Source organism: Semicossyphus pulcher, unplaced genomic scaffold (genome assembly GCF_022749685.1).
Source record: "Semicossyphus pulcher isolate SPU_LCO1_2020_fin unplaced genomic scaffold, fSemPul1.0.p SCAF_37, whole genome shotgun sequence".
NCBI classification, from domain to species: domain Eukaryota; kingdom Metazoa; phylum Chordata; class Actinopteri; order Labriformes; family Labridae; genus Semicossyphus; species Semicossyphus pulcher.
This window is the reverse complement of record NW_027211712.1, coordinates 457,501-480,594: the sequence shown is the minus strand read 5'-3', so window position 1 is coordinate 480,594 and position 23,094 is coordinate 457,501. Positions and strand designations below refer to the sequence as shown.

Sequence of the window (23,094 nt, the reverse complement as noted above, 5' to 3'; positions counted from 1 at the left end):
CACCATCATCATCATCATCATCATCAGTGTGTGTGTGTGTGTGTGTGTGTGTGTGTGTGTGTGTGTGTGTGTGTGTGGTCGCTCTCTGCTCTCTCGCGCTCCTCTCTGTCGGACTGTTTTTCGCTCCGGACTCCGCCTGAAGGTAAAAACTCTCCTTTCTCTCCGTTAAAAACGCGATTTTCTGCATGAACTCTGGTGTGAAGCTTCAGTAAACTCTGTGAAGTGTTTCAGGTTAAACTAAATAAAGTTTAAATGTTTTTTTAACTAAAATCAGAAGAAGACGCGGCGCAGCGTTCAGATGGACCCGGGTCACTGTGACGGAACAGAGAAACATCACGTTCATGTTTTTATGTTAAACTTTAAAACACTGAAGTGACGTCACAGCATCTTCATTTTCTTTTGCTGTTAAAACATGAACGATGAAATTACCGAATATTAAATCAAAGATCTGTAAACATTAAAGGGAGTTTATTTAAATGTGACGGAGGTCATAAATCTCTTAAAGGGTTTAAATGTTCTCAGCGTGAGATGTTCCTTTGAGTCTGTGTGAAGTGTTTCTCAGGATGAGCTGGTTTCAGATCAGTTTACTGTCTGCAGATCTCACGTTATTCAGAGCATGTCTGCAGCCTGTCCTCACAGCTTCACACGTAAAGACGTGTTTAGTTGTTGGAGGTCAGTTTTTAATGAGAGATTTTAAACACTAAACTGAAGTAAAAAGTCATTTAAACTTGTTTTTAACCAGCTCGTTCGACTCCAATTGAATGACCTTCAGATTTCAGATTTAAACTGTCTTCAGAGTAAAATGATGGATTCACTCCTGAGTGCCTGTGAGGAACGTTTCAGTCCGTCTGTGAACTGAAGGAGAAACTTTATTGGATTACTGAAACAAACATGATTAAAGTTTGTTTTCAGGACGGTCTCTGTCTCTGATCACAGGTCAGTTATTATAGATCTTGTTGTACTTTGAGTCTCTGACTGAGTCGTCTCTCTGCAGGACCATGCCCCCCCTTCAGCAGCTCCACTCTCTCTGCTCCTCTTCGGAGTTACAGCCTCACTTGAGGGACTGAAGTGTGAGGACACGGCGCCCCCTGCTGGACTCCTGCTGCAGCTGCAGGCCATGGCTGAGCCCAGCTACTCCGACCTGATCGCCAAACACTACAACTACACGGGGAAGTTCCGCAAGACGCAGCAGGACTCAGGTCTGAAGGCCGACTCGGTGGTCTTCATCATCGTGTGCTGCTTCATCATCCTGGAGAACATCCTGGTCCTGACCACCATCTGGAGGACCAAGAAGTTCCACAAGCCCATGTACTACTTCATCGGGAACCTGGCGCTGTCCGACCTGCTGGCCGGCGTTGTCTACACCGCCAACATCCTGCTGTCTGGCGCCAACACCTACAAGCTGACACCCACGCAGTGGTTCTTCAGGGAGGGAAGCATGTTCGTGGCGCTGGCGGCGTCCGTCTTCAGCCTGCTGGCCATTGCCATCGAGCGCCACCTGACCATGCTGAAGATGAAGCTGCACAACAATGGGAACACGTTCCGCGTCTTCCTGCTCATCAGCACGGTGTGGATGATCGCGGCGGTGCTGGGCGGCCTGCCGGTGATGGGCTGGAACTGCATCGAGAGCATGACGCAGTGCTCCACCGTGCTGCCGCTCTACCACAAGACCTACATCCTGTTCTGCACCACCGTCTTCAGCATCATCCTGCTGGCCATCGTGGTGCTCTACGCCCGCATCTACGCGCTGGTGCGCACGCGCAGCCGCAAGCTTGTCTTCCGCAAAGTCACCAATGGACGCGGCAACGTCGGTGCCAACATCAAGAGCTCGGAGAAGTCCATGGCGCTGCTGAAGACTGTCATCATCGTGCTGAGCTGCTTCATCGCCTGCTGGGCGCCGCTCTTCATCCTCCTACTTCTGGACGCCGCCTGTGAGACTCTGACCTGCCCCATCCTCTACAAGGCCGAGTGGTTCCTGGCGCTCGCCGTCCTCAACTCCGCCATGAACCCGCTCATCTACACGCTGACCAGCAACGAGATGCGCCGCGCCTTCCTCAAGACGCTGCTGTGCTGCACCGCCTGCCTCCGACCCAATGCCAAGTTCACCGGGCCCATCATGGGGGCGGAGTTCAGCCGCAGCAAGTCAGATAACTCCTCCCACCCCAACAAGGAGGAGGCGGAGTACTCGCAGAGGGAGACGACAGCGCCGTCTTCGGGGAACGTCACCTCGTCCTCCTAAACACTTGGCGTGAACGAGTTGTAGTGTCTCAGACGTAGTGTTTGTGTACAGAAACAGGTGTGAACGGACCGAACTGAACCTTCAGCTGATCCGGACTCACAGCACTTATAAACACTGGGACCAGTGGACCCTCAGAGCGAGATGTTCACACTTTGTAGGAAGCTCACACCTGTAACAAGTCACTGAGTCACACCAGCAGGACGATCAGCTGATGTGGATCAGGTGGTTCATTCAGACTCTGTTAAAACACGATGAAGCTGAATTATTCACGAGTTCTGATGGAGATCAAACATCTGAGCGTCATGAAGTGTTTTTGATCTCGTAGAAGAATCGGACTCTTACCGACCCTCGAAGAACCACTAGAACCTGTAGCTCTTAAACACACCGCTGAACATATTTAAGTAAAAATTAATTCAAGGAAAGTTTTGTCTTTAAAAAAAACTCAGACAGGAAGTCAGAGATCAGCTGCTTGTCTCAGACGTGTGTTGTGAGTGTACAGATTTACACGTCTTAGAGAAACACCTGAACTCCACTCTCTGCGGTGTTTGTGACGTTTGGACAAAGTTAACTGTAAAGTTGTAGAAAGTGTTGGTCAGAAGGTGTTTTGTACTTCCTGTCGTGTCGTCGGTCAGTAGTGACGTCAGTGTAGCTGAATTAATTTATATTTGTAACCAGGAGAAAAAAACATCTTTTTGTTTGTGAGAAAATTTAAGTTTTGTTCAGTCACAAACTACGGAAGCCCATTTCTGCCAAAACTAAAAATGTAATGAATAAATAAACAGGGATCAATCATAGCTCTAAAATGTTCAGTATAAAAGTATAAATATTAAGAATAAAGTGTTTTTAATTGGTTCATCATTGACCTGGAAAACAGCAGAAAACACGAGGTCCATTTATTCTGAGCTTTCAATCACATCACATGATCTTCATCAGCAGTGTGAAAGGAAACAAAAAACTCTGAGACTTTGGAGGGAAAGTGTTTAAAGTGAATAATTAATTTCAACATCTTCAAACTCCCGGATGAAGTCTGTGTGTTGAAGAAGAGCATGTGATGACAGCTGCTGAGCTGCGACACACTGATAAAGAAATGTTTTTAGAATCACTTCATGGTCATCTTTTTATTTTGGCAGGAACGGGCTTTCGTACAGATCAGACTCTGTTACCATGGTGACCACATGTTGTCAGCTGATGGATTAACCCTTTAATGTGTTTGTGTTTGTTTCCATCTAGCCTGAACTGTGTGTGTCCGTCTGCACTGTTTAACTCCTGAGTATGTTCGTTAGAGCTCAATAAAGACAGAAATAAAAACACAGTTTGTGTCTCAGGACAAAGACATCAATAATGATAATATATGAATAAATAATAATGAAGAAACTACAATAAAAAGCTGTTTTCAACAGAAAGCTCAGATATGAGATAATCCTTTATTATAATTAGATTATTAGAAAAGATCAAAATAAATAATAAAGTCACGTAGAACTATAAATAGATACAAGTTTAAAGCAGAGTCAAATAAATGATGGGGACGTCATAAACATGTTTTATACTGAATATAAATAAAGATTAAATGTTAAAAAATATATAAACTTTGTAGCACGACATGTAACAGTGTTCATGTTGGATATAAAACTAGAATAAACAAGAAATATCAGAGTTACAGTCAGAGTTTATTACATTAACATGTTAAATAAAGCTTCATTTGAACTAAAATCAGCTGATCAGGAAGTGAAATCAGCTGATCAGGAAGTGAAATCAGTTAAAATGAAGCATGAAAGTGTCTGATGAGGAATCAAACTATCTGTTCATAACCTTCAACAGACATTGAACAGAGAAAAGATTATAAAAGAAGGTGGCTGAACAGGTGTAAAACCGCAGTGCATGCTGGGTATTTTTTGGTCCTGATCCTCAGTGCAGCGCCTGAGTGTGTCTGCCTGAGAGACGACACCCCGAAACATGTCCTGAGCGTCTGCTTTGCTCATTGTTCAGACAGGAAATAAAGGGACACATGCTGGAAACAGGAAGTGCATGTATAACATAGAGTCATGTTAGGAGACACAAATAACCACTTACTTTTAAACTTTGAACCATCTTATATTTATTTTTAATGTTAGAGGCTGAAAAGTTTCTCATCACACGTCCACTTCCTGTTTCTGGAGTTCTCAGCCACACCTCCTGGTCTTCTTCATCACACGTCCACTTCCTGTTTCTGGAGTTCTCAGCCACACCTCCTGGTCCTGCTCATCACACGTCCACTTCCTGTTTCTGGAGTTCTCAGCCACACCTCCTGGTCCTGTTCATCACACGTCCACTTCCTGTTTCTGGAGTTCTCAGCCACACCTCCTGGGCTGTGTCCGAAACCGCATACCAACGTACTGCCTATGTACTGCATCCTGCCTCCTATCCTGACTAACCGGTGGCATCATACTCAGAGCCGTCTTCTCCGTATCACGTGACTCAATCGTTTACGTATGTCCGCTCTGATCTCCGGTCCATCTCCGCCATAGTAGAAGCTGAATAGCCGCAATGCATTTTGGGGCGGTTGAGTACAACCAGTGAGCTCCCGTCTCATACTCAAACATCCGGGCATTTCTCACATACACAAAATTGCATACTATGAGATGAGAACGCATGACATACTCAATTTTACGTCACGGTTAGTCTGATTAGTCTGATTAGTATGATTAGTATGATAGTATGATTAGTATGATTGTATGATAGTATGATTAGTATGATTAGTCTGATTAGTATGATTAGTGTGATAGTATGATAGTATGATTAGTATGATAGTATGATAGTCTTATTAGTATGATTAGTCTGATTAGTATGATAGTATGATAGTATGATTAGTATGATAGTCTTATTAGTATGATTAGTCTGATTAGTATGATAGTATGATAGTCTTATTAGTATGATTAGTCTGATTAGTATGATAGTATGATAGTATGATTAGTATGATAGTATGATTAGTATGATTAGTATGATAGTATGATAGTCTTATTAGTATGATAGTATGATTAGTATGATAGTATGATAGTCTTATTAGTATGATTAGTCTGATTAGTATGATAGTATGATAGTATGATTAGTATGATAGTATGATAGTTTTATTAGTATGATTAGTATGATTAGTATGATAGTATGATTAGTATGATTAGTATGATAGTATGATAGTCTTATTAGTATGATTAGTATGATAGTATGATTAGTATGATTAGTATGATAGTATGATTAGTATGATCAGTCTGATTAGTATGATAGTATGATTAGTATGATTAGTATGATTAGTATGATAGTATGATAGTATGATTAGTATGATAGTATGATAGTCTTATTAGTATGATTAGTCTGATTAGTATGATAGTATGATTAGTATGATAGTATGATAGTTTTATTAGTATGATTAGTATGATTAGTATGATTAGTATGATAGTATGATTAGTATGATTAGTATGATAGTATGATAGTCTTATTAGTATGATTAGTATGATAGTATGATTAGTATGATTAGTATGATAGTATGATTAGTATGATAGTCTGATTAGTCTGATTAGTATGATTAGTATGATAGTATGATTAGTATGATTAGCATGATAGTCTGATTAGTATGATAGTCTGATTAGTATGATTAGTATGATAGTATGATTATTATGATTAGTATGATAGTATGATAGTCTGATTAGTATGATTAGTATGATAGTCTGATTAGTATGATTAGTATGATTAGTATGATAGTATGATTAGTATGATAGTCTGATTAGTATGATTAGTATGATAGTATGATTATTATGATTAGTATGATAGTATGATAGTCTGATTAGTATGATTAGTATGATTAGTATGATAGTATGATTAGTATGATTAGTCTGATTAGTATGATTAGTGTGATAGTATGATAGTATGATAAGTATGATAGTCTTATAGTCTTATTAGTATGATTAGTCTGATTAGTATGATAGTATGATAGTATGATTAGTATGATAGTATGATTAGTATGATTAGTATGATAGTATGATTAGTATGATCAGTCTGATAGTCTTATTAGTATGATTAGTCTGATTAGTATGATAGTATGATAGTATGATTAGTATGATAGTATGATTAGTATGATTAGTATGATAGTATGATTAGTATGATCAGTCTGATTAGTATGATAGTATGATCAGTCTGATTAGTATGATAGTATGATAGTATGATTAGTATGATAGTATGATTAGTATGATTAGTATGATAGTATGATTAGTATGATAGTATGATAGTCTTATTAGTATGATTAGTCTGATTAGTATGATAGTATGATAGTATGATTAGTATGATAGTATGATTAGTATGATTAGTATGATAGTATGATTAGTATGATCAGTCTGATTAGTATGATAGTATGATCAGTCTGATTAGTATGATAGTATGATAGTCTTATTAGTATGATTAGTATGATAGTATGATTAGTATGATTAGTATGATAGTATGATTAGTATGATCAGTCTGATTAGTATGATAGTATGATCAGTCTGATTAGTATGATAGTATGATTAGTATGATTAGTATGATTAGTATGATAGTATGATAGTATGATTAGTATGATAGTATGATAGTCTTATTAGTATGATTAGTCTGATTAGTATGATAGTATGATAGTATGATTAGTATGATAGTATGATAGTTTTATTAGTATGATTAGTATGATTAGTATGATAGTATGATTAGTATGATTAGTATGATAGTATGATAGTCTTATTAGTATGATTAGTATGATAGTATGATTAGTATGATTAGTATGATAGTATGATTAGTATGATAGTCTGATTAGTCTGATTAGTATGATTAGTATGATTAGTATGATAGTATGATTAGTATGATTAGTATGATAGTCTGATTAGTATGATAGTCTGATTAGTATGATAGTATGATAGTATGATTATTATGATTAGTATGATAGTATGATAGTCTGATTAGTATGATTAGTATGATAGTCTGATTAGTATGATTAGTATGATTAGTATGATAGTATGATTAGTATGATTAGTATGATAGTATGATTAGTATGATAGTCTGATTAGTATGATTAGTATGATAGTATGATTATTATGATTAGTATGATAGTCTGATTAGTATGATTAGTATGATTAGTATGATAGTATGATTAGTATGATTAGTCTGATTAGTATGATTAGTGTGATAGTATGATAGTATGATTAGTATGATAGTATGATAGTCTTATTAGTATGATTAGTCTGATTAGTATGATAGTATGATAGTATGATTAGTATGATTAGTCTGATTAGTATGATTAGTGTGATAGTATGATAGTATGATTAGTATGATAGTATGATAGTCTTATTAGTATGATTAGTCTGATTAGTATGATAGTATGATAGTCTTATTAGTATGATTAGTCTGATTAGTATGATAGTATGATAGTATGATTAGTATGATAGTATGATTAGTATGATTAGTATGATAGTATGATTAGTATGATCAGTCTGATTAGTATGATAGTATGATCAGTCTGATTAGTATGATAGTATGATAGTCTTATTAGTATGATTAGTATGATAGTATGATTAGTATGATTAGTATGATAGTATGATTAGTATGATCAGTCTGATTAGTATGATAGTATGATCAGTCTGATTAGTATGATAGTATGATTAGTATGATTAGTATGATTAGTATGATAGTATGATAGTATGATTAGTATGATAGTATGATAGTCTTATTAGTATGATTAGTCTGATTAGTATGATAGTATGATAGTATGATTAGTATGATAGTATGATAGTTTTATTAGTATGATTAGTATGATAGTATGATTAGTATGATTAGTATGATAGTATGATAGTCTTATTAGTATGATTAGTATGATAGTATGATTAGTATGATAGTATGATTAGTATGATAGTCTGATTAGTCTGATTAGTATGATTAGTATGATTAGTATGATAGTATGATTAGTATGATTAGTATGATAGTCTGATTAGTATGATAGTCTGATTAGTATGATTAGTATGATAGTATGATTATTATGATTAGTATGATAGTATGATAGTCTGATTAGTATGATTAGTATGATAGTCTGATTAGTATGATTAGTATGATTAGTATGATAGTATGATTAGTATGATAGTCTGATTAGTATGATTAGTATGATAGTATGATCAGTCTGATTAGTATGATAGTATGATAGTCTGATTAGTATGATTAGTATGATAGTATGATTAGTATGATTAGTCTGATTAGTATGATTAGTGTGATAGTATGATAGTATGATTAGTATGATAGTATGATAGTCTTATTAGTATGATTAGTCTGATTAGTATGATAGTATGATAGTCTTATTAGTATGATTAGTCTGATTAGTATGATAGTATGATAGTATGATTAGTATGATAGTATGATTAGTATGATTAGTATGATAGTATGATAGTCTTATTAGTATGATAGTATGATTAGTATGATAGTATGATAGTCTTATTAGTATGATTAGTCTGATTAGTATGATAGTATGATAGTATGATTAGTATGATAGTATGATTAGTATGATTAGTATGATAGTATGATTAGTATGATCAGTCTGATTAGTATGATAGTATGATCAGTCTGATTAGTATGATAGTATGATTAGTATGATTAGTATGATTAGTATGATAGTATGATTAGTATGATAGTATGATAGTCTTATTAGTATGATTAGTCTGATTAGTATGATAGTATGATAGTATGATTAGTATGATAGTATGATAGTTTTATTAGTATGATTAGTATGATTAGTATGATTAGTATGATAGTATGATTAGTATGATTAGTATGATAGTATGATAGTCTTATTAGTATGATTAGTATGATAGTCTGATTAGTATGATTAGTATGATAGTATGATTAGTATGATAGTCTGATTAGTCTGATTAGTATGATTAGTATGATTAGTATGATAGTATGATTAGTATGATTAGTATGATAGTCTGATTAGTATGATAGTCTGATTAGTATGATTAGTATGATAGTATGATTATTATGATTAGTATGATAGTATGATAGTCTGATTAGTATGATTAGTATGATAGTCTGATTAGTATGATTAGTATGATTAGTATGATAGTATGATTAGTATGATTAGTATGATAGTATGATTAGTATGATAGTCTGATTAGTATGATTAGTATGATAGTATGATTATTATGATTAGTATGATAGTATGATAGTCTGATTAGTATGATTAGTATGATAGTATGATAGTATGATTAGTATGATAGTATGATTAGTATGATAGTATGATAGTATGATTAGTATGATTAGTATGATGTATGATAGTCTGATTAGTATGATAGTATGATTAGTATGATAGTATGATAGTATGATTAGTATGATTAGTATGATAGTATGATTAGTATGATTAGTATGATAGTCTGATTAGTATGATTAGTATGATAGTATGATAGTATGATAGTCTTATTAGTATGATAGTATGATTAGTATGATTAGTATGATAGTATGATTAGTATGATAGTCTGATTAGTATGATAGTCTGATTAGTATGATTAGTATGATAGTATGATTATTATGATTAGTATGATAGTATGATAGTCTTATTAGTATGATTAGTATGATAGTATGATTAGTATGATAGTATGATTAGTATGATTAGTATGATAGTATGATAGTCTGATTAGTATGATAGTCTGATTAGTCTGATTAGTATGATTAGTATGATTAGTATGATAGTATGATTAGTATGATTAGTATGATAGTCTGATTAGTATGATAGTCTGATTAGTATGATTAGTATGATAGTATGATTATTATGATTAGTATGATAGTATGATAGTCTGATTAGTATGATTAGTATGATAGTCTGATTAGTATGATTAGTATGATTAGTATGATAGTATGATTAGTATGATAGTCTGATTAGTATGATTAGTATGATAGTATGATCAGTCTGATTAGTATGATAGTATGATAGTCTGATTAGTATGATTAGTATGATAGTATGATTAGTATGATTAGTCTGATTAGTATGATTAGTGTGATAGTATGATAGTATGATTAGTATGATAGTATGATAGTCTTATTAGTATGATTAGTCTGATTAGTATGATAGTATGATAGTCTTATTAGTATGATTAGTCTGATTAGTATGATAGTATGATAGTATGATTAGTATGATAGTATGATTAGTATGATAGTATGATAGTCTTATTAGTATGATAGTATGATTAGTATGATAGTATGATAGTCTTATTAGTATGATTAGTCTGATTAGTATGATAGTATGATAGTATGATTAGTATGATAGTATGATTAGTATGATTAGTATGATAGTATGATTAGTATGATCAGTCTGATTAGTATGATAGTATGATCAGTCTGATTAGTATGATAGTATGATTAGTATGATTAGTATGATTAGTATGATAGTATGATTAGTATGATAGTATGATAGTCTTATTAGTATGATTAGTCTGATTAGTATGATAGTATGATAGTATGATTAGTATGATAGTATGATAGTTTTATTAGTATGATTAGTATGATTAGTATGATAGTATGATTAGTATGATTAGTATGATAGTATGATAGTCTTATTAGTATGATTAGTATGATAGTCTGATTAGTATGATTAGTATGATAGTATGATTAGTATGATAGTCTGATTAGTCTGATTAGTATGATTAGTATGATTAGTATGATAGTATGATTAGTATGATTAGTATGATAGTCTGATTAGTATGATAGTCTGATTAGTATGATTAGTATGATAGTATGATTATTATGATTAGTATGATAGTATGATAGTCTGATTAGTATGATTAGTATGATAGTCTGATTAGTATGATTAGTATGATTAGTATGATAGTATGATTAGTATGATTAGTATGATAGTATGATTAGTATGATAGTCTGATTAGTATGATTAGTATGATAGTATGATTATTATGATTAGTATGATAGTATGATAGTCTGATTAGTATGATTAGTATGATAGTATGATAGTATGATTAGTATGATAGTATGATTAGTATGATAGTATGATAGTATGATTAGTATGATTAGTATGATGTATGATAGTCTGATTAGTATGATAGTATGATTAGTATGATAGTATGATAGTATGATTAGTATGATTAGTATGATAGTATGATTAGTATGATTAGTATGATAGTCTGATTAGTATGATTAGTATGATAGTATGATTAGTATGATTAGTCTGATAGTCTGATTAGTCTGATTAGTATGATAGTATGATTAGTATGATTAGTATGATAGTCTGATTAGTATGATAGTATGATTAGTATGATTAGTATGATAGTATGATAGTATGATTAGTATGATTAGTATGATAGTCTTATTATTATGATTAGTATGATTAGTATGATTAGTATGATAGTATGATAGTATGATTAGTATGATAGTATGATAGTCTTATTATTATGATTAGTATGATAGTATGATTAGTATGATAGTCTGATTAGTATGATTAGTATGATAGTATGATTAGTATGATAGTATGATTAGTATGCGGTTTCAGACACAACCCTGGTCTTCCTCATCACACGTCCACTTCCTGTTTCATGACCCCTCCCCGCCTACTGCTGACCTCTGACCTCTGAGTCTCCGGGGAACAATAAATATAAACAGACGGTGGTTCTCATTACATAAATCTGTGCATCCTTGCGTCTATCTATCTATCCCTCCATCCTTCAGGGTTTGGTGGTTTTCAGTGGTTCTGTGAACATTGCTGGGTTTATCAGCTGGTCCAGCTGAGCAGCACGTCATCAGAACCACACGTCGCCTAACGGTGACACTATCGACCCAAGAGTTCTCATTTGGCAAATCCGTCTCCTCTGTCCTCGCCTCTCTTCATTCCTCGCCGGGAGGAGCCAAGACGGGAGGAAAGGACGCAAGTGAGGAACACAGGAGGAGCAAATTGATGTTATGAAAAGCACCCAGAGACTCTTCTTCTGATTGGAGGTCAACTCAAGGTCAGCTGGTGACCTCAGAGTCTGATCCAGGAGCAGATCTTCACAGACATGAGATCATTTCATTGGATCAAACGGCGGTCATGTGACCAAAACATACACATTAACAATATTTCAGCTGAAGTTCACGTTCGATTCCTCACCTCAGGAAAAACAAGAGCTGCGAGGAAATTTGAGGAAGTGATGTCCTGGTCCTGGTTCTGGTCCTGGTCCTGGAGGAGGAGGACGAGGAGGACGAGGAGGAGAAGGACAAGGAGGAGGAGGAGGAGGAGCAGGACGAGGAGGAGAAGGACGAGGACGAGGAGGATGGATGAAGGAGACAGAGGAGTAAGAGAGGAGTCTGTGTGAGTGTGCTGCCCCCCTGTGGTGACATCTGGACACTACAATAAACATTCTTCAGCTTTAGTTCATGATGTGTTCAAAGCCCACAGAGCTGACCTGTAAATCTCAGCTTTCAGTCTGCAGACGAAAACGTGTTTCAGTGAATGTTGATATACAAGACAAACAGGTCACATGATCATCGGCTCAGTCCGACACGTTTGTTCAGGTGAACACAGAGCAGCTTCCCGTCCGTCAAAGAGACTCTGAGAGATTTTACATTTGCTTCCTGGTTCAGTTCTCAGAGTGAAAACTGGAGGGTCCCTGATGAAACCGGAGTGAACATTTCCACAGTCTTTCTGTTTTGTCTCTCAGGAAACTGAAACATGTTAGAATCAGCTGATCTTAAAATAAACATCAGAACATTTGAAATCAGTTGTGAGTTCATGTCCTGAAGAGAGTAAGCAGAGACGGAGCTGCACAAACAGAGTCCGCAAACACACAGTTGATCTTTAATCAAACACAGAGTCAGGCGGTCAGAACCGTCTGGACTTCAGGAGGATCTGATGGATCGGGTTCTGCTCTTCACTGTGTCGCTCTGCTGTGAGTTAATGTTCCTTCACATCTGGGTTAAAAACTTTCTTCAATATAAAGAGCAGGTGATTCTGCTGCCTTTACATCATCTACTCTGATCTACATTTATATACCATCATTACATAATGTCTTTATTTATATACATCATTATATATTATCTTTATTTATGTGATCGTGTGGAACTAGTTATTAATGAAGTGGAGACTGATTTCAGTCTTATTTAAACACTTGATTTGACTTCTGACGAAGAGAAAACGTCCGGGATATTCAAACTGAAATGTCCTCAGCTGACTTCCTGTTTGCCTCTGATTGCTTGACAGGGTGGACGGCTGCTGCCAGGTCAACATGGAGCGGTGAGTTAACAGTCGTCGAGGCTCAACTTGAGGTCAGTTAGGATGATAAAACATGTTGGTTAAAGGTAATAAAGTGTGTTCATCCGTCTTCTTCAAACTAACAGCTGCAGTCGGTCCTGTGCTGACTCCCACCAGCTGAATGAGAATGTCTTGTACGTGTCCTCTCTGCAGAAACGCCCAGGCTCATCATCAGCAGCTCTGAGATAGAGGACGGAGAGACGATGAAGATCACCTGCACGCTTCCTATCGACTACGGTGGAGGCGTCTGTCGACTGTTCAGGGAAAACTCTAAGCGTGTGTTCAGAGAGACCAAGGAGTCTGGCTTCCTCTGCGTCTTCCTCCTGTCCTCCCGCGAGCTGCTGGGGAGACGTCCGGTCGGCAGCCGGGTCTATTTCACCTGCGACTACCACCTGCAGGAGTACACCTCCGTGCAGAGCAACGTCCGCGGGGTGACCGTTTGGGGTCAGCGTTCACACACTGAAATCCTGCTCTCACAAGTTGTTCTGTTTCCACCCACAGGCAGTCCTTATGCTAAGTTAGCTACTTAATGCTAAGCTAGGCTAAAAATGTCAAATTATAGGACTTTAATCTGTCCAACTTGTTAGTATACTTTAGTCATAACCTATTATTATTATCATAATTATTTTGATGTATCTCCATGTTTACACGACTTCAGTTATTCAGCAGAAAACCGGAAATCATTCAGGAGAGAATAAAAGCATTAATTTAAGTTTAAGACGGATCGTGTTATCGTGTGAGAGGAAATGTAGTATTAGATCTGCACATTATGAATATTTTACCTTTGCACTCACACTCCTGCTTGCACTTGGATTTTCTCTGCTTGTGCTCAAACTGTAGCAGAGTGTGAGGAGAAGGACTGAAGCTGCAGGAGAATCTGTGAAAGCAACAACAAGAGAGAAAACACAGTTTGAGCTCCGGCAGAGAAAATCAGGGACTGTGTGCGAGGGCAGGAAGGCCTTACAGAGCCTGAACGTGAGGTCAATAAGTAAACTGAAGCCTCGTGCTCCTGGACACAGACATGTTAACAGAGCTCTGAGGACTCTGAGGTCCTGGTTTTATACTGTTCGTGTCTCTCGGTGGTCTCCTGTCCAGGTAGCAGTCCCAGTCCTGGCCTGTCCTTGAGCCGTCGCTTCCTGTCTCCTGAGGACAGCGTGGAGGTCACCTGTTCCTCGCCTCTCGGCCCTGTCGCCAGCTGTCACTTCTTCAGAGGCCAGATCCACGTTGCTCACGGCGCCTGCAGCAGAAACCTGACCAGCCAGCAGCTCGCCGTGTGGGAGAAGCCCGCTCTGCTGCTTCCTGTTAACCTCACCTGCAGATACTATCCACACCCCAAGCTGCAGATCCGCTCAGAACCCAGCAACCACAACGTGCTGTTTGTGCTCGGTGAGGAACCAATCATGTTCATCCTGAGTCACATCACAGCCAATCAGCAAGTGTGGAAGACTGTTTCTGCTTCACAGGGTCACTTCTGTTCACTTCAGTCCCACCTTAGTTTAGTTCAATTCACACGGCGGCCATTTTCCTCTGACATCACGCTCAGGGTGGGAAGCTAAATGCTGTACTGTCGTACTGAGTGTTCATGTAGGTTATCATCTGTTTAATGAGCAACTGAAAAGGCAACTGATAACAAAGATCCATCGACCGTTAGCTACAGTCAGAACACAGCTAATGCTAGCATTAAACCACTTCCTTGCTAATGTTAGCAAGAAATTGCCTTTAATTCAGTACTTAACATCATGTTTGCCAGGACTTTATTCCTGTCCCGTTGTAACGTTACCAATGAATATGTTAGCTTCTGCTACTTCCTAGCTTACTGTAATATTATGTAGTAGTGTTTGAATGCAAACACTAGTTGTTGTTTATTCGAGCTCAGAGGTTAAGTGTCAGCCGGGACCCGTACAGACGGCAATGATACAGTACATTAACAGCATTTCTGTGCGTACGGTCACTTCAGTACAAGCCAAAGTCCAACAGACAAACACACGCACACGCGCACACACACACACACGCACACACACACACTCTGTCAATAACACACACAGTGAACGTGGTTATTAGAGTTCAATGAAGTGACTGGATACAAAGACATGTCAACAACAAAACATCAAACTTCAACATCATCCAGCAGCTTAAACATCACTACACCAACCGTATCTGGAAGGCTTTTATTGTGAAAAGGGGAAGTGGAATTAGGCAGAGCTCTGTTTGCTAACATGTTAGCCTGCTGATTGTAACATTCAAGTATAAAAATACTTAAAGGCACATTAATGTGAGTGAATGTGGCCGGTTGAGGAGTGTTACAATCAGAATAGGACCCTGTCTCATGTCTGTCTGTCTGTCTGCAGATGTGAGTCAGGTCTCCACATCGATGGACTGTAACGTCTCGGTGGACATCGATCAGCTGGCAGGGTTCGGTGAGAGAAGCTGGACGTCTGTTGGTGCAGACGGGCAGACGGTCACCGTTCAGGTGTCAAACAGAATTCTGACGACCAACAACACCTGCGACCCGATCCATACCGCCCTGACGCCCACTGGTCAATGACAGGCTCTACAGCTGCAGCCAGGCCTAGCTTTTAATTAGCATGAAGCTAACCATTAAACCCTAATAATAAAAGACATTTTGAGATGTTTTTACAGTCTCTGCGTTTTTTGTGCTGTGAGCAACAAATCTTTCGTTTTCAAAGTGATGCTTAATTATCTGAAACAGGTGTCATTAGTGACACCGGTGGTAGTTTAGTGAACTGCAGTCAGCATCAAAACAGTGACATGACAAACACCGCCATCATGTTGGTTATAAACATTGGCTTTGTTTTGTTAGCGACATCATTTATTGTCGGCTAAAATAAACACCTATTAGTGAGCAGACAAACAAGCTAAGGTTAGCCAGGCAGCTATAACTTAGCTACGGTGCATAGATCTGGAATTGGTGGTACAAACAGAAGCTAACTTTCCAGCGGTGCAAGCTAACATTAGCCACACGAATGAACAGGAATCCAAAGATCTCTCCGGTGTGCTTCAGGCTAAATGTTCAGTTAGCTGTGCTCTGTCTTTGGAAGACTTTATTTACTTCCTGTTTACTCCAGCTGTTCTTCTTCAGTGGTGTCAGGTTGTGCAGGTTTCTGCCAGGTTGTATTATTTTGTGATTATTTTATTATTTGACCTTTTAGAAGGTTTGCATTAATTACAAACATATGAAATATATATATAGGACACTGTGTGGTGACTGGTGGCTGAACAAAATGTCTCTTTAGTTCATTTTTTTCTTTTTCACACGTGTTTGAAACTTTATCAAAGATTTTTGATCCCAGCAGGTTAAACATCAACGACACCATAAAAACTACACAGAAAATATAAACGAGATGTTTTGTTCCAAAAATCGAACAACATTAAAGTCAAGCGTCCTCTGTGAACACAAGAAACATCTGCCTCCAAATATATAACAGGTCCTGGAACACACTTTATAAAATATGAAATGTAGACGAACACAGAGAGGAAGAAGGGAGCGTGTGTGTGTGTGTGTGAGAGAGAGAGAGAGAGAGCGAGAGAGAGAGCGAGAGAGAGAACTCCACTTTGCCAAACTCCAAGTGCCATGATGACCCCTCTCCCCACAGGTGCATGCCGGGAAATGTATTCTTTGGCACAACCGATAAACCGGCTCCGTTGGAGGACATGAACTACATCTCCCAGCATGCCCCGCGCGATTTCTTCCTTTCCTCCTTCCTTCCTGCAGCCTCGGCCCTTCTGCCATGAAAAAGGAAGATGAGAGTCTGCAGCGGTCCGACACCGAGCCGAACCTGAACCGAATCTGACTTCCGGCGGGATGGAGGCAGAGCGGCTGCTGACGGACCGGAGCCCGAGCTCAACTGCTGCTCCCCGGCCTTGAACTCGTCACGTCCGCCGCTGGAGCCCGGAGGAGCGGCGGGTGGAGCTGCAGCCTGCCGGGCCGGGCCGAGCCGTGCTGAGCCGAGCCGAGCCGCTGTCCTCTCCCGCCCTGCTAACGATGCTCAGCTAGCTGCAGGACTGAAGCCTCTACTGCACCCTGAAACCACGCCCGATCCCTCCTGCCCCTATTTAAGGTGAGTTCGGCAGCATACCTGGGGCTTCACCTGGTCCCTCGAGACAGACCGGCACGGATCGGTTTCCGGATTCTGGGTTTGATCATGGCTCAGACTAGCCCTGGTCCGGTTCTGGGTCCTGCTGTCACACGGAAGCAGGTGTTCCGTTGAAACTTGAGACCTGTCTGGTTCTGTGCACGTAGATCTGCTCAGTTTGGACCAGGTGACCCTGGGTCACGTGTCAGACAGGTGGGCTCAGGTGTTCTGCTGTTTCTTTATAAAACTGCATCTTTTATGAAACATGTTGTTTCACTGTTTAAAGTTTCCTAAAAACAGAAAGTTGAAGTAGAATGAGGACGATGATGATGATGATGATAATAATAATAATAATAATGATAATGATGATGATGATGATGATGACAGTTATTGATTTAAAGACGAACCCTCCGTCCGTCTCAACGTTCTGCTCTGTGATTGTAAAATGAACTCCTGATCATCGAGCTGAGAAACACATGAAAGATGAAAGTCTGTCATTTAAAGAACTTACAAAAAGATTTACATTTAACATGAAGGCCTGATCACAGATGTGTTTGGACCTGAGTTTGATGTGGTTCTGGTTCTGATCTTGGCTGTTACAGTGACCCTGCAGGCTGCAGCATGGAGCGCTCCGGCAGCATCCAGCTGGACATCCCCGACTTCAGTAATTCGGTCCTTTCGCACCTGAACCAGCTGCGTGTTCAAGGCCGGCTCTGCGACATTGTGGTCAATGTTCAGGGCCAGAGCTTCCGGGCGCACAAGGTGGTCCTCGCCGCCAGCTCGCCGTACTTCAGGGACCACATGTCTCTGAGCCAGATGAGCACCGTGTCGCTGACCGTGATCCGCAACCCGTCGGTGTTCGAGCAGCTGCTGTCGTTCTGCTACACGGGTCGCCTCTGCCTGCAGCTCGCTGACATCATCAGCTACCTGACCGCCGCCAGCTTCCTCCAGATGCAGCACATCATCGACCGCTGCACCCAGATCCTGGAGGGCATCCACCTGAAGATCAGCCTGGCCGACATGGACGAGGAGCCCTCGGATGATGCAATACGGGTATCCAGGGGCAACCGGACCCTGGAGGCGGTGGTGCGAGCAGGTGGTCATCACACCACCCTGCGGCTCCTCGGCCCACGAGGGGGAGCAGAGGTGTGCGAGGCGATCAGCCCCGTTGAGGAGCCGCTCAGCCCCCCGCCCACAGTAGAACACAGCGGAATGGAGGGACCTGAGGCCGCCGTCAGAGTGGGCAAAGAACCGATCCTTCGCATAAACCGGGCCGGTCAGTGGTATGTGGAGACGAGCAGTGAGCCGGAGCGGAGCGGCAGTGCAGAGGAGGGTGCGGGTATGGAGCGAGTGAGGATCAAGACGGAGAGGATGGAGGAGTGGATCGGAGCAGGGGAGCACCAAGAGGAGGGGGGGCCGGTGGAGGAGGGGGCCACTGTGATGATTGACACGTCGGGACGCAGCACGCTGGTGACGGGGCCGGTGGGAGCGCTGGGGACCAGGAGCGCCCAACCGTCCTCCAGCTTCAGTGAGGCAGACAGGTGAGTCCCAGCGATGACACAGGGTGCCGTCCTCACTGAAGCTTGACACCTGCTGACAGTGTGTGTTATTGTGTGTGTTTCTGTGTCAGGTTCAGTCCCACCGGCAGTGTGGTGGTGTTGGCGGAGCGTCAGAGAGCGAAGAGCGAGTCTCCTAGCAGGGCGGACGAGCTGCGACAGCCGAGCTCACAGGTACCAAAACTCAGTGACTCTAACAGTCGGAGGTTTTTCCTCTGGCTTCATGCTGCTCAGTAAGTCCTTGTGACCACGTAACATAACTGAAAGGATCCCGAGATCCTCCTCAGTAAGTGGCTAGAGGGTGAACATAACCCAGCAGACATGACGAGCCTCCAGAACACATTGTGTCCTTGTTGACTGAAGGGAAATGTTTCTAGCAGCACTCAGAAGAAATGTATGTTTAAATCCTAACTAGGAATAAAATCCAGACAGGGCCAACCCAATGACCAGGTGTGCCCCCAGGCGTGGCCCCTACCTGAGCCATATCTGTTTATACAGAGCTCAGTGTTCATCCAGAGATTATAAATCTAGTTTGATGCAGTCTGTTTCAGGCTCATCTGGATTAACGGTTTGTTCTGCCTGTCAGGGGGAGGAGAGCGCTGCGTTTGACATGGGGGGTTATGAGGACTACCTGAGGGAGCAGGTAGGAGACCGCTGGTTCCGCTACAACCCCAGGCTCACCTGCATCTACTGCTGCAAGTCCTTCAACCAGAAAGGAAGCCTGGACCGCCACATGCGCTTGCACATGGGCATCACACCGTTCGTCTGCCGCATCTGCGGGAAGAAGTACACCCGCAAGGACCAGCTGGAGTACCACATCCGCAAGCACACCGGCAACAAGCCCTTCCACTGCCACGTCTGCGGCAAGAGCTTCCCCTTCCAGGCCATCCTCAACCAGCACTTCCGCAAGAACCACCCGGGCTGTGCCCCCCAGGAGGCTCACAGCGCCTCCCCCGAGACCACCACCACCTCCGTCACATCCAGGGGAGGCCCCAGTGATGAGGCCTCCCCCAGCCAGGAGGATCCTGAGGGCGGTGGCGGCGGTGGTGGGAGCAACAGCGGTGGGGGCCAGTACACTGAGGGTCCCCAGGCCTCGGTCTCCACTACAGGGCCTGACTGACCCCGAGGGAAGCAGGAGGTGAGGGTCGAGGTTGGGGTGGGGGGTGACAGACCCGGAGGGCTGGTCTGAACCTTTTGTACCTGAACAGGAACTGAACCTGCTGAAGTCGAAGCAGCGACAGAATGAACACCTCAGAGTCCCAACTGAGATTTTTCCGCTTTAAACCGCATCTACCTTCACTACCAAACGGAACAGATTAAGCTAAAATGAAGAAACGCCACACACTCCAACAACCTCATACACCACTCAGTGGTCCTCGTTTGCCTCCGTCTACTTCGTTATGTTACAGATTTCTACTTTTATATTTACAGGTATTACAGGTTCACAATGCAGCATCACAACAGTCTGTCTGGTGGAAACTTTGCCAAACTACTCAGTGCCAGTTTAACAATTCAATCCTTAATTTTTGCCTTGAGACAATCTGGAGCCGCAAAGTTACTAACAGTAATCCTGCGCGCTCTGTTAGTGCCGCACCGGCATGACAAGATTAAGTTGCACAAAAAGGTTCAAAGAGAAAACGCGTTCTGATCCAGTGTGACCCCAGTTTCTGATCTCAGACTGTATTTCCTTTCAGATACATTTGGTTTCTCACACTACTCAGCTTCACACTAACGTACTCTTGATTTTAAAACATCAAGAAAGTCGTCCCACCCCGATCGACGTCCTCAGTTACAGATCGACCTCTCAGTCCTGAAGCTGTCACCTTCAGCGTCCATTAATCCTCTCGTAGGTTTCTTAACATGTTAACAGTGTCACGGTGACGTCATCTTCAGTGAGCGTTCAGAGAGCAGCAGTTTAAACTCGATTCGTCGGCTCTGCTTGTCTCCAAACTCAACAAGCTGAGCGTCTTCTATAATCACTGCAGACACCTCGACTGACGACACGCGCTCCTCCGAACACAACGTAAAAATATGATATTACGTTTGAAGCTAATTTAAATGTTAAAGATTGAGAATGTTTAATAAGCTTTTATAATCTGAACACGAGGAACACTGAGTTGCTCAGCCATTCGTGGAGCCTTTCACTGCATCACATGTCCTCCTCCAGTGAACACAACCTGTCCAGGTGTGGCCATGTGACCTGAGTGCAGGTTTTTGGAAGGTCATGGGATGCATTTGAAAGCTCTGGTTATAAATAGACATATTTGTGTCTGGAGTGGAGGATGGATCTCCGGGCTCGTCCTCATCGTGCTCCCGTCAGTGCACTGAAACTGTGATCACACTGGACTCAGTCATTTGGCCTGAAAGTGAATTTTTCCGATCAACGTTTGACTTTCTCTGAACGATCGGGTAGATTAGAAAGAACCATCTGGCAGCCTGTTGACTGAACAGACTCACAGCAGGAAATCTGGACCTCGTCCAGCCTCAGATAAGCTACACAGCTCAGTTACCTCTCATCACTACGCAATATGGCTGCTGCACTGCACAGCACAGCACCACCGGGGGGCGCTCTGATCCACTCAGACAGCCCCGTCAGTCTTCTCAGATATTTTTATAACAAGCATGTGTTCTTTGGTTTTTGTTTTCTTGGACGCTTTTTTGCTCTGACAATGTGTGTGACGGACGGCAGGAGTTACACGTTAGAGGAGACGTGTCGACCCGATCAGTGACCTCTGTGTGAGCGACTGACGCATCACACCTGCTGCCTGTGTGAGCGACTGACGCATCACACCTGCTGCCTGTGTGAGCGACTGACGCATCACACCTGCGGCCTGTGTGAGCCACTGACGCATCACACCTGCTGCCTGTGTGAGCGACTGACGCATCACACCTGCGGCCTGTGTGAGCGACTGACGCATCACACCTGCGGCCTGTGTGAGCGACTGACGCATCACACCTGCTGCCTGTGTGAGCGACTGACGCATCACACCTGCTGCCTGTGTGAGCGACTGACGCATCACACCTGCGGCCTGTGTGAGCGACTGACGCATCACACCTGCTGCCTGTGTGAGCGACTGACGCATCACACCTGCTGCCTGTGTGAGCGACTGACGCATCACACCTGCGGCCTGTGTGAGCGACTGACGCATCACACCTGCTGCCTGTGTGAGCCACTGACGCATCACACCTGCGGCCTGTGTGAGCGACTGACGCATCACACCTGCGGCCTGTGTGAGCGACTGACGCATCACACCTGCGGCCTGTGTGAGCGACTGACGCATCACACCTGCTGCCTGTGTGAGCGACTGACGCATCACACCTGCTGCCTGTGTGAGCGACTGACGCATCACACCTGCTGCCTGTGTGAGCGACTGACGCATCACACCTGCTGCCTGTGTGAGCGACTGACGCATCACACCTGCTGCCTGTAGCTAGCTAAGCTCAGCTAACATTTATTATGAAAACTATAGCTTTCAGGCTAACAGATTCTTGCTAACTGGTCACGTACACACATTCGAGAGTTGTAATTATTCATTAATTCTAATGTAAGTTACAGTTGTGAGCTAGCTTACAGTAGCTAACATTAGCTAACTGATTTGTGTTTTTGCTGACTCATGTTAAAACGTATTTTAGCTCCAAAATATTGTTTTTAATTTCAAACCAGAGACAAAGGGCTAAAGCATGTGAGCTAGTTAGCTAACATTAGTTTGCTAATGTCCACTATTGAACATAGATAACGTGAAGAGTAAGAGATAGTAAACCTTATCCTCCTGTTTTGGATGTAGTTAGCCTAGCTTAGCACAAAGACTGGAAGCAGGGGAAAACTATACGCTCAGCTCTAAAGAGACATGATCTACAAAACTACTACAAAGCTTATATGTTGATTGTAGCTAAAGTTAGCTTGCTAGCTAACAGGCAGTTCGCTTTCCAAATCAGAATAAAGAC

At 41.3% G+C, this 23,094-nt stretch overlaps 3 protein-coding genes across 3 annotated transcripts; all 3 read left to right on the top strand.

Annotated features, from left to right (window-relative positions):
* The first annotated feature begins 3 nt into the window (after positions 1–3).
* Positions 4–3,817, top strand: s1pr1 (sphingosine-1-phosphate receptor 1). Its single transcript, XM_069679240.1, has 2 exons — positions 4–142; positions 995–3,817. Exon 2 carries the CDS (start codon positions 1,118–1,120, stop codon positions 2,237–2,239), a length of 1,122 nt encoding a protein of 373 aa, XP_069535341.1. The 5' UTR covers positions 4–142; positions 995–1,117; the 3' UTR covers positions 2,240–3,817.
* Positions 3,818–13,533: 9,716 nt separating this feature from the next.
* On the top strand, positions 13,534–16,075 carry LOC138606744 (uncharacterized). Its single transcript, XM_069679171.1, has 4 exons — positions 13,534–13,546; positions 13,653–13,943; positions 14,595–14,885; positions 15,848–16,075. Exons 1-4 carry the CDS (start codon positions 13,534–13,536, stop codon positions 16,042–16,044), a joined length of 792 nt encoding a protein of 263 aa, XP_069535272.1. The 3' UTR covers positions 16,045–16,075.
* Positions 16,076–17,249: 1,174 nt separating this feature from the next.
* On the top strand, positions 17,250–20,269 carry zbtb37 (zinc finger and BTB domain containing 37). Its single transcript, XM_069679194.1, has 4 exons — positions 17,250–17,578; positions 18,196–19,134; positions 19,224–19,323; positions 19,736–20,269. The coding sequence occupies exons 2-4, from the start codon at positions 18,215–18,217 to the stop codon at positions 20,267–20,269; spliced, it is 1,554 nt and encodes a 517-aa protein (XP_069535295.1). The 5' UTR covers positions 17,250–17,578; positions 18,196–18,214.
* Positions 20,270–23,094: the final 2,825 nt, after the last annotated feature.